We start from the raw sequence: 12,538 nt of genomic DNA on the forward strand, positions 1-12,538 counted from the left end.
AGCTACTTATGGTATTTTTGCTAGTTAATTGAACAAAATAATAAAACTTTTCCGCCAATCAAGATTTCATGCATGAAAAAAAAATACTATACATATATAATAGATTTTGGCAGTTAAATATTAATTCCGCTCATAACAGGCAGAATATGAGTATCGCATGAACAGGAAAATGTTTCATGGCTGATGACTATAGCATAAACGACATCTTTTGAAACGAGTTAATTTCTTCTTTAGAATGCAATGGCGGAGTTGAAATGAATTCCGTACAATGATACAAAAAGAAATTCATACAATCCCATACAGGAATTGATTAAATCTTTTCTTATTATTATTCTTAACATAAGTTAACGTGATTAAATTATGTCCGAGCGCCCTTAATTGTGGTGCATCAGTACAAATCGGTCATGTGGAGAAGTATTAGGTCCCAATTTAACCATGGTTTTATTCTATTAAAAGATGGAAGAAAGTGATCAAGTGATCACCGTGGGAATGGAAAATCAACGAAATAGTTATTTTATCAAGAGTTATTTCATTTTAATCTTGCAATTTTTTAATGGTTATTAACACTAAAAAGACTGAAACTTAGTATAGACCTATATTGCCCAAAAGCAGTCAAAATGAAATGAAATGATGATAATGAAAGAATAACAAATGATAATGAAAGAATAACTTATGTGTAAAGAAATTTGTTTAAAATTAATTTTTAATATTTTTTATATTATTTACAGTTATAACAAAATATTAGTAAATATTAGCAATAAAAAAAATTATATGCTGTACAAAAAGTTACAAAATTCTAAGAAATTGTGTCGTTATATACATCATTGTTTTTCTAATTGAAAAGCAGTCAAAATGGGCATCTAGAGTTTTTCGGTTGCAGGATTTTTCTCTCAGTAATGTTCGTTTTCGTAACAGTTCTTCGAACAACAGTTCTTCGAAAATGTATTTGCAGTATCGCTGGGGTTGCTTCATGAAGAAATCAGAAGTTAATACAGTATCTGACTTAGCATCACTTTTAGAGAAGCTCATACAAAATAGTGTACCCTTCCCTTGCTTCGATGATTGTTTACTTCATCAACAAATCGTTTGACCGACACCTCTTCTTCGACAAATCATTTCAGGCTCTGCTAACAAATCATGGTATGCTTTTATGCAATTTTTGAAGCAAATGAATGCAATTCAAATAGGTACCCCATTGGATTATCAGCTACTTTTGTCACTAGCTTGACTACGACCCTAATATTTCCACTGATTTTAAAAATATTGCAAAAGGTATGAAAAAGAGCAGCTTATAAAAATTGTTAGAAATTTGTCATACTTTAAAACAAATTTTTCAGCATTAACCTATTTATTTTTATTCGTTTATTTTTTCTAATTTTATTAGGTACTGGTTGCGGCGGACTTCACTCTTTTATTATCAGATGTATAGCAGATATGTTTTAAAAGGAACTAAACGTTAACATACAAATATTCATTAAATTTAACTTTAAAATCATGATACTCATAAAAGCGCTTCAATCTTTGAATATTTTGTTATTTGCAACTTTGAAAAAAAAGACATTGAAGTACTTAGCTAATGACACTGAATCTTATTTTCATCAAGTTAGTAAAATAATTTTTAAGGCCTCATTTATTTAAATGTAAAACTGATTAGCAAAAAGTGAACTGGTGCATGAATTCATTACACAATAAGTTCAAATGCATTTGTAAATATGCTTAAAACTTTGGCCATTTACAAATATAATCCAGAAAAATATAATGTATTTTCGTTCATCATTTCAATTCGCAACGTAGTTGACTGTAAAATGTGCAAATTTTCGTAACGAATTCAACAATGTATACTTTAATCGGTAAGGCACAACTCACGAATTCAAATGATACAAAACTTTATAATTACAGATAACCATTTAAAAAGAGAGATATCAATCCTGTTGCGTGCCTCCAGCAATATACAATATTAAACAATAGTTTCACGTACGAGAGGTCTTTGCGAGGGGCTGCAAGGTCATAAAACTGACAAGGTAAAATGAGGATAAAAAAAAAAATCCAAGAGGGACTGGGGATAATGTGACATCGTTAGTTGAAAGAAAGAAAATAATCTTGTCCACTCTAAAAGGTAGGACATGTTGAAAATATCTAGAATGGAATTGTGGAGGAAGAAAATGCATGGGAAGACGAGAGTTGTTTCAAAATCTCTGGTTATTGCACCTAATAGTATGTCGAAATATGTCCCTCATTCTAAGCCATTGCCATTTTAAAGATTATTAATGGGGCTTTGATTTTGTTACCCTTTCCCCCCGTAACGTTTTGATTTTTTTTCTTTCTAAGATGATCTTCAGCAGTATTAACGTTTGAATTTGGCTGGAATTTTATTGTACGTACAGGTATATTCTAGCTTCGAACATCTTCTGAACACTTAAAGTTTAAATTTCGATTGTACCTTTCGGGATTCTATAAAATTTATTTGAATAAGGTAGTGAGTTTCAAAGCTTTACATTATCGAATTTCCTAATAATTAAGAATATTCTTCTTCATGACATTACACCCATTTTATGTGGCTATCCCAAATAAGTATGAATATCAAAATATCAAAAAATAATTTTTAGATATTTATCAAAAAATAATTTTTTTGCGCCTTCTTAAAGTTCTCTGCTTCTAATTATTTTACTGGTACATTAAAAAAAACTTACCAAATTACGATGTGTGAACATAAAATTTAAAAATAATAACAATTATAAAATTTAAATTGCAGGCAGCATAAAGTTACACACTAAAGTTCTGATAGTTAAAGTGTAAAGTAACTTTATAATTTTAAATGTGCTTTAATGCACATTAAAATTCGTTTTAATGCACTTAAATGATCCACCTAAACGTTTATGAGCGGGTACTCGAACAAAGTACCTGCACAAAAAAACCTCGAACAAAGTAAATTCAGTTTTTGCCACACCACTGTGATGGTCTTGATAAATTAAAAGCATATTTCTTGAAGTTACATTTTCGAACTCTTGACTCGAACAGACCTTCACTACCCATTGACTTTAAAATTACAATCTTTGCATCAATTCCCCCCCCCCCGGCAGATTTGGATTTTTGACTCTCAAAATATGGGGGTAGCTGCAGTCTGGAAAAAATGATCCCAATATTTATATAGGAGAGCAGACGAAAGTTTGGACTCATTTTGCGTATTTCACGAAATGAAGTTCTTAAGTAACTTGAAAAATTTTTGCACAAAATGATAGAATATACGCTTATCTACGGATTTCTATTTCTGATTTATAAGACTGAAATGCTATCAAAGTTCGAATTGTTGAAATTTTAATCCTCGCGAACATAGTTTAAACAAATCGATAGCTACGTTATTTAATTATTTTGTACATTTCATTTAGGAACTCTGGAAACACAAATGTTTTATCTCGTGTTCTTGAAACGCTATTCCAGGATTTGAATCGTGTTATTAAAAGAGAATAATAAACATTATAAGACCTCCCAAATTTTTTGAAAATCACCCATTCAAAACATTGCCCATAGAGATAAATTTGGTCATTAAAAAGAAATTAATATGAAGAAAAAAAAATCAGAATATGAAGTGGACTGAGACAAGTTTTGATATGGTCTTTTTAATTTAATTTCCATACTTTTTTAAATTCTTTTTTAATTCACTTAAAATTTATTTCGAACAGAAACAAATATATCCACGCTTCATTTAATTGACAAACAAGCATTCTTAGACAAAATAACATTTCGAAAACACACATTTAATTTTTTTAATCGGTATTATACCTCTTGTTAAATCTTTGATTAAACAATAAAAAAGAAGAAAAAAAGGAAAAGAAAATATTAAAAAAAAAAACCTTGGCTTATAAGTAAACGTAATTTTTCGTTTTTTATCTTAAGACAATGACGCTTATTGTAACAATTTAATGTTACAACATAATTGAAAAAGAATAATAAAACATTTCCTTGATTTCACCCGATCCCTTGTGTTGCCCAAGGAAGCTTGAAACAAAGGAGTGTCACAAAAAAAAAAGCCACTTTTGATCCAAGGTTCATAATCATTCAAAGAAACCATTCAGCCATCCATCAGACAGATCATATACCCCTTGTAGTTGAGTTTACAAACTAAATGATAGGGTATATTTTAAAAGCAACTATAGGCGTTTATTACTTATTTTATTGAAAGTAGTCAATTTTCGTTAGAATTATTTCTCGGTAACTATTTAAGGGAATATTTTTACAAATTTTGGAATTGCATACAAAAAGTTACGCAGTTAAATCACGTTAACATTTTTGTAACTCCTATTTTAATTCAAGGAATGTTGGTACAGTACAGAACCCATTATCCGGAAATCAGAAAACCGGAATACCAAAAAACCGGAACGAAATTCGATAAATTTTCTCGCCATTTAAAAAAAAAAAAAATTTCCTCATAAGATTTTACGATTTTTCTTTCTTTTTTAAAAAATGTTTACCTTACCATCATTTTGGAAATAATCATTAGTGTATTACTTCATCTTTTTTTCTTCTGTTTTAGATTATTTCCGCATATTTTTTATTTAGTTGGGTTTAACAATAAAAAAAAAACGGCTTTTTGTAGCGATTCAGAAAACCGGAAAAATCAGTTATCCGGAATAGCGATGGTCCCGACCGTTCCGGATAATCGGTTTCCTACTGCATAAAACAGTTAGCACATTTTAATGATTTAAAGTGGATCTCTCAGCAGGTTATAAGTGATTGCAATCAGTGTAACTGTTTAATCGCAATTTGAATGATCTTTTACGGGCGTCTAATGTTCGTTCAATAACAAATGTACGGTTTATCCAAAACGGAAGTGCTGTACATAACAAGGAATAAAAATTGAACAAAATGATTACATTATTCGAAATACTTTTTTTTTTAAATTCGATGGTATTCATTGTTGGGCGGGAATGGATTACTTGCATCATTTTTAAGGAATTTGAAATCATTTCAACAGAAACAAAGATTGGAAACTTTAAATTAGACTAGTGACCGAATCAGAATGAAAAATACTGAAATGAGGAAGAGATGCCTGTTTGTCAGCATATTTCGAGCCTGTTTGTCAGCATATTAATAAGCACTGCTAAAAATGATTGATTTCGGAAAGAAGAAAAAAACTGAAAAATCACGTGTCTGTTTAAACACGTGATTGGCTTTCAAAAGATAAACAACAGTCTGTCTATGGAAAGAACTCCTCACGCCATTCATCTCAAGCAGTGGCGGTGACTATGATTACAAGGTTTAATTATTTCAATAAGAGAATCGACTAGAAAAATGGAATTAAGGGAGAGAAGGAAATTCTCCTCTTTGAAATGCGCTTCTTGTTTCCATAGAAGTTCTATCTTGCTTCCATANATATAAAATTCAAATATTTATCAACCAGCAATAGATAAATTTAAGAAAGTTACAGCGTTATACGAAAATTAACGAACACAAGAAACTATACGAAACACAAGATAACAATTTTTTGTTGCATTTATGCAAATACTTTATCTTGACTAATGCGAGTGCGGGGATTTCAAATCTGAAATTAGTTTTGCTCCTGAAGTTGAAGATATTTTAAAGACATTTTTATCACATTTTCTGTTGAAATGTACAAGTTTAAAAAGGACTGTGACCTATTCAAAAGTTCAAAACGAAACAGTTCATAACAGGTAAGTACCCTTAGCGGCGTATAAAGATTCCTATGCAATTTTAATCTTGATGATGTGCCCTAGTTCTCTTAGAAGTTAGTCGCAACATTTACGTGCCCCTCTTTGTTACATAACGTTTTTAAACTTGTACATTTTGACAAAAATTGGAATAAATATATCATTAAAAAAAATGTAGCTTGGAGAGAGAGAGAAACCGATTGCAAATTTGAAATCGAAAATATCTTAGATCTGTTAAAAATATCTCACGCAACAGAAGGGGAAAAAAATGTTCCGAAACGGTCAATAAAAATTATTAAACAGTATATCCTCGAATATTTTGGTAAAATAAAATTTTGCATTTATTTAGCTTAATGAATCAATATTACAAACGAAAATCCTTGATTGATATGTAATTAAACCCATTAACAATTTTAAAAAAAAAAATTCAAATCGAGGAAATAAGAGATAGCCGGTGAAAGACACTAAACTCTGACCGTCCTTCAACCTCTTGAAATACCCCATCCATTTCTTTTGAGGATGGACAGAATCAAAACAAGAAAGTGGTCAGTGAAATCAACTTTCCAGTGGAGACATTTCGGTCAATGTCGACCAGTTTCTAGTCATTTACCTCCGCCCACCATTGATCCAATCTAACAATTTATTGTTGTTCTGCTACATTTTCTTTTCTTTTTTTTGAAATTGAAACAATTCTATGAGTCATTTAGCATTTGGTTTCATTACTGTTTTTTGGTAAATGGATTAGTAGCTAAATTTTCTACCAACGTTATGATTTTGCTAATAAGTATTTAATTTATCCATTCATACATTAAATTTTTCCGCTACAAACTTAATGAAATTTTTTTTATAAAGAATCAACTTTTTATTTAAATATTGGTTTCTCACCGATGAATTTGAAACCTGTTATATTCATTGATATTAACAATTGTAATTGGAAGACAATACATGTACATACTTTATGAGAAATATGATAGTCTTTTTTTTCCAAAATTCTCTTTTAGAAAAAATACCATACGTTTGGGAGTAGAGTATGGAGCATCATCGAAAATATTAGAGTAAAGAACAGGTTCAAATCACATATCTATATTGAATTTTTATACTGTTCTGAGACTTCGCTAACCCTTCCAGATTGGCACAAAAATATCCCCAAATAATAAAAATGTCTTGAATGTGATGCTAATTTCCCTTAGGCCACCGGTGGGTATGTTTTCCACCGTGTAAATCAAGTACAGGTTTTTTCCTAAATGACTTGCAAGCGAATTTAAGGGAAAATGTATCAAATAATCTACTAAAAGTTTTATCTAATTACTTTCCTTGGCTAAGAAAAACTCTCATATTTTTGCATAAATATTGATTTCTCTCATTTGTTACCAAGCAACGTCATTGTTTGAGAAGAAAATTTTCCCTCATTAACACTCATTAATCACAATGTATAAGAAAGAAATTCCCTTAAAATGGGTAGGATTCAGAATTGAAAGTTGACATAGTTCGATCGATTGATGCTTAAAATGAGTTGTTGAACTTACCCAAAGAAAGCTGGTAGTTTTCCAACGATTCCTTTGCTTATTTTTCCGAGAGATGGCAATTTGTAAGCTGTCTCATAAACAGCCCCGACGCCATCCTCTACGTTGCCGTTGAGTACCACCAACTGATTGTGTTGGTAGAAAGCTCTCCAATTTTCATCAGATATCGTTGGTAGTGGAGCTTGGTTGGAACTGACAACAACTGTGGGGGCATCATCGTCAGGTTCATCTTTCACTATTATCCTGTAATGAAAGTGATTATGGATGAGTTTCAAACCACAAATATTAAATAGACGGTAATCAAACAAATCTTTCTGAATAGTACTACTATTAGCTTTCAAAATAATCTGGAAAAAAATTGAATATAATTTGAATTTAAAAGTGAAAAAATCTCATATTCCGAAAATAGTGTCAATTCAGACAGATCATATTAAAATACTGTGTAAAAGGGGTTTTTTTTAATACGAATAAGATAATTTTTTTTCTCTTTTTAAATATTTAGCGCCAGTCAAAAATATTTTAAAAGTGACATTGCTCCTAACGTTTCTGGCATTAAATTTCTGCTAGTTTTTGAATAAATAAATAAGTGGTACTAATACTCGTTCTAAGCTTTATTATTTATAATGAGATTTTGAAAATAACAGTTAATAATTTAACAGTAAATAATTTTTGCAGTTAGTATTTGCCCCAAGAATAAGTTATATTGAGAAAAAAAATTGTTTAAAATAGTCTGGTACTTTTCTTATGAATAATATTTTTAAAGATCTGTATTAAGAGCATCAAGTTGAAAATTAATTATTACAGTTTGTATAACAGATAAAAATTTTAGTCCTGACACGCGCCGAGAAATTTTTTTTTTTCCAACAGAACTTTAAGTGACCCATTTCTTTCACGTGAAAAAATTTAGCATTCTGAATCTTCGTAAATCCTCTTTTAAAGAGTAAAAGTAATTGTGAGTATGAAGGACGGGTCACAACGCATTTTACATGCAGCTAAACGGAAAGTTGAAAAATATTTGAATACGCAGCGAATCCATACAAACAAATACATCCATTCAATGAACTCAAGATAAAAATGTCATTAAATATTAGAAATTTTCCAATAAATATTTGTTTTTATTTAAATCATTACTGCGAAGTCTCACCGTCAATAGAAATCGGAGAAAGTGATTTGAGATTTTAAATACACTTCCCTTCAAAGCTGGTTGCCAAATTGAAAATGTTAACACCTGTTCCTGTAAATAATTGTTTCCAACTAAATCACTAGTATGAAAAGTGTAATGAATTTACCACATAATTATTCCAAATTCAAAAACAAATGTATATGATTATAAGACAGACAAAAACAAGTCCTTAATGGCAACCAACCATCGTTTTGGCAGTTAGCAGCAAACAAAATGTAATGACACTTAATAGTTGTATACATTAACTCTCACATGACACTTCCAAAATGTAGAAGTATCAATGATGTAACCCTCTTCCCCCAATTAACTCTTTAACCACGAACTTTTGCCAGTAAACCGAAGCAAAAGCTATTTTGAATTAAATAACGCAATGAATAAGAAGAAAAATGGATTTGTCAATTTCTGGGTTACTACGATAGATTTAAGTTGGGAGTCACCAAAGGTCAAGAACAAATCGAGAAGCAGACATAAGGTGCGCCGGCCATATAGCGCTCAAAATGAATCATTGAGGAAATACACATTGCGTAGGCAGCAGAATAATTTAAGCCTTTCGAGGCACTAGAAAATCATTCACGGAAATTTTCTTGAAGCTGAAAAATAGAAATTTCTTTGCAAGTCAAAAGTTTCACCTCGTATTTCATAGGAAGACAAGTGTATGGCAATCCGATGAATTATTCATCGGAACTGTGTGAATCACTGTGAAGACGGATTCCGTGCCATAAAGTATCTCCGCCACCTACAATGGTTGAGTCAATGCTTGTATCTTTTTTTCAAAGTAAAGTGAGGCTTTGTTTACGACAGAACGACAATTCAGCAAATTGATTCAATTTGAGGAAAAAAAGTTCTTTGTCTTCTATATGTTTGGAGTTAGAAGAGCATCACTTGACCTTTTACGGAAAGTTATTTTTCCTTCTTCTGTGTTTGCGGCAAATGGAAAAAATTACCAAAGGAAATATTTACATCTCGCATAAAATGCATAAAAACGCATTCATAGGAATTAACAGTGAGCAAATTTGATAGTAATTCTTGTCACAAAAAAAAGATACCCGAATTTTTGAACTGTTGACGAAATCCGAAATCAAAAGTGCATGGCATTATTTATTTACAAAAATAGGTCTTACAAATAATACTTACATAGGTTGCACACGAGGCACGCGTAAGTGTTTTAAACTGCAAAACATAATAATTAAGTGTACCTAATATCTTCAATTTATAAAAGATATAAATTTTTTAATAATATCAATGTCCTGGAAAGAGATGCAATCTTTAGACAAACTCTTAATTTCTAATGATTACAAGCTCTTTCAAATTAACGTTTTCATAAATAGGGGATCATTTAAAATTCGGGCTGAGAAAAATGTACAGCCTGCCACGTCTTGCGTCTTATTTGATGCATAAATATAATTTTTTTTCAGCAAAAATTATGATGCTCATCCAGTCATAAGAAGTTACCGCCATTTTAATCAACTAAGGATTGTTACAAAAGCCTGACAACGTACACTTTACAAAATAAAGCGTTTTAAAATAGACTCATCACCAATTGTATTCACCAAAAACAGATCTAACTAAATGTTCATTCCAAACACTAAATAACCACTCTGTTTTCTGCGGGTGAATTTTTTTTTAAACCAGACTTTTTTGAAAATATAGTTATATGGTATCATTAAAAAATGATTCTAAAGAACACAAAGTTTTAACTTTCTAAAAAACATCAAAGGAATAGGAAGCCAATATCCATTGAAGAGAATCGAGAATTGTAGGATCGCATACTTTTTTTTTTTAATAGGCATTCATTGATTATCATCGATGACGTTGTTTATTTTTGGATTGTGAAATTATTTTACTTTCATAAATAGAGATATACGTTTTGATTTGATATACAATTTTACGCAGGTTGTAATATATTTTCATTGTGTCACTCTTTATGCTTAATAAATGTGTCTTTATTTAGTATCCACTATGCGATAAACAGTTAATACCCATTATTGCAGTATTATGTTAGTGGCAGATTAAACGACAATTTAATTTATGAAATGAACCAATACAACAATAAGCACTTTAACAGACTAACATATCTTGTGATGTGATAACAATTTTAATTGGACTGACGCATTTGACAGTATCTTATTGGCTAAGAGATCTTCAACGATTGCACACCCATAGCCTCCAAGCAAAAGTGTATATCTTGAAAACAAACCATTTTCTTGGGCCAGCGAACGACCAGTGTGTGGGAAAGAGTCTTCAAAGCGACCTTGACAAATACTACTCTCTTTTCCCCTCCTAATCACATTGCGTGCTGCTGGAGGGGACCAACACTCATTATTACTTCTGTAGAGGGTAATAAAAATTTGTTACGCTGCTCTACAGCATCGCTTCATTGTATTTAGAGGTGGCGCAACAGAGCGTGGACGAGCTCCCAATTGAAGACATAACATTGAGTGTGAGAGACCTTGGCGTCAAATATGTTTTGGTTGGTAGGTGACACAAATTAAAAGGTTAAAACAGATTCTTTGGCGATACTATCAGATTTTATATTCTGCCTGACCTTAAGAAGGAAATTTTTAATTGGACATCATGTTAAATTGTAGAAAATTTGTCATTTAAATTAGTTAGAAATGGAGAAACTTTTACTCTTACAACCATTGCGTGACTGTTTAATAGTCCAATCCTTCAATCATAAAAATGTTTCAAAGGACTCGGCATTTTCAATTCTTAGGGCTTTGGAATTACACTTCCCATATTGACGAATATTTTGGCGAACAACATAGGTGATAGTTTTTTATAATTAACCCTTTCGTCTCGATGGACGAGATAACTCGTCTTCAGGAATACTCGCTGTGCTCTATTATTGCATTAGTCAATAGGGTTATTGATTATTATTTTTTAAAAAAAAAAGTAAAATAAACAAGTCTTAAAGGAATTTATGTTTTATCTCAATTTTAGTGCAGCAGGAAACACTAAGTGCAGAGGATGGGACAAAAGGACGTCATCACCGCGAGGAAAGTGTTAGCATGGTTTTTCGAAAGTCTTTAACCAAAGAAAATAAAAATATAAAAACCAAACTTTAAGTGCCTTACACTTGAAGCAAACTTATAAATTTAAACTATGCATACTATATTGCCCTGAAGAATTATTCGGGCTTCAGGGCGGACATATTAAATATCTTAAAAGTTATTAAACTTTTTTTTAAAAATCTTCAATTCAGTAACATTTTTCCACCAGGATGAAAATTATCAAAATCATTGCCTTATGCAAACTTTCATGAGCCCAAATAACACAGCATTGATGTAAATTTGAAAATAATAAAAATTAGACCACAAACACTTTTTATTTTTACAAAACTGTGGCTTTTTACCATATTGACATTTCCTTTCAAAATAAGGATAGAGAGCCATTGCTATTTTGTTAAGAAAATAAGCATATTTTTTGCAAAGAAAAAAAAAAAAGAGGAAAGCATTTCATATGACCATAGAGCCTTCGAAAAATAATCTTTCAAATAATTAAGAGATGGGCTAAAGTTTTGAATTGACAGTTTAAACTTAATAAAATATTTTTTCCATTATTTGTCCGTAAAATAAGTCAATATAAAGATTTATTATTGAAATGCTTAAGGGCTAAGAGCTTCGCATACCAAGTCAAACAAGTGTGTATATATATTACAATTCTAGTTTAAATTTTCATGAAATAAAATGTTGGCTGAATTGTACTCTTTAGATTAATTGAAAAAATTCAACAAAGCACAGAGGCTTTCATGGCCAAATGTGACCAAACATTGAGAGATCACCTGACAACCGAGTGGTTAAGATCCTGTATTGGAAGCCCGTGCTCAAAAGGCCGATCAAAGAAAAGGTGGATGGATGATGTCCTGCATGATTTAAATACTATAAATATCTCCAACCGAAAGATCAAGGTCAGGGACAAAATGCAAGGCACACATAAAAATTCATATTGAATTTAAAAAAAGGGGGCACTTATAAATTAAACGCCCGCTGATTAAAGCAAAACTTCCTGAGATTCCCATCAGCTGTTTTGTGTCGAATCAAAGAAGAAGAGAAAAACCCTAACAGATTTGTTAATTCTCGAGATATAGGCGTTTTCCGCAGATCTACGTAGCCTCAATCTAGATTGAACTTAAGCAAGACAACGCCCATTTCAAGCCTTAGAAC

The 12,538-nt window shown here is 31.1% G+C and overlaps 1 protein-coding gene across 13 annotated transcripts in view; it reads right to left on the reverse strand.

Annotated features, from left to right (window-relative positions):
- The window catches only part of LOC107441179 (protein grainyhead), a 72,916-nt gene that overhangs the window by 24,881 nt on the left and 35,497 nt on the right, over positions 1-12,538 (reverse strand). For all 13 annotated transcript variants that reach the window (XM_071180243.1, XM_043041924.2, XM_043041928.2 and 10 more), the window contains exon 3: positions 7,193-7,432. In XM_071180243.1, coding sequence (XP_071036344.1) covers positions 7,193-7,432 — 240 coding nt within the window. The remainder of the gene's footprint in view (positions 1-7,192; positions 7,433-12,538) is intronic.

The sequence above is a fragment of the Parasteatoda tepidariorum genome, chromosome 4, assembly GCF_043381705.1.
Source record: "Parasteatoda tepidariorum isolate YZ-2023 chromosome 4, CAS_Ptep_4.0, whole genome shotgun sequence".
Lineage (NCBI taxonomy): Eukaryota > Metazoa > Arthropoda > Arachnida > Araneae > Theridiidae > Parasteatoda > Parasteatoda tepidariorum.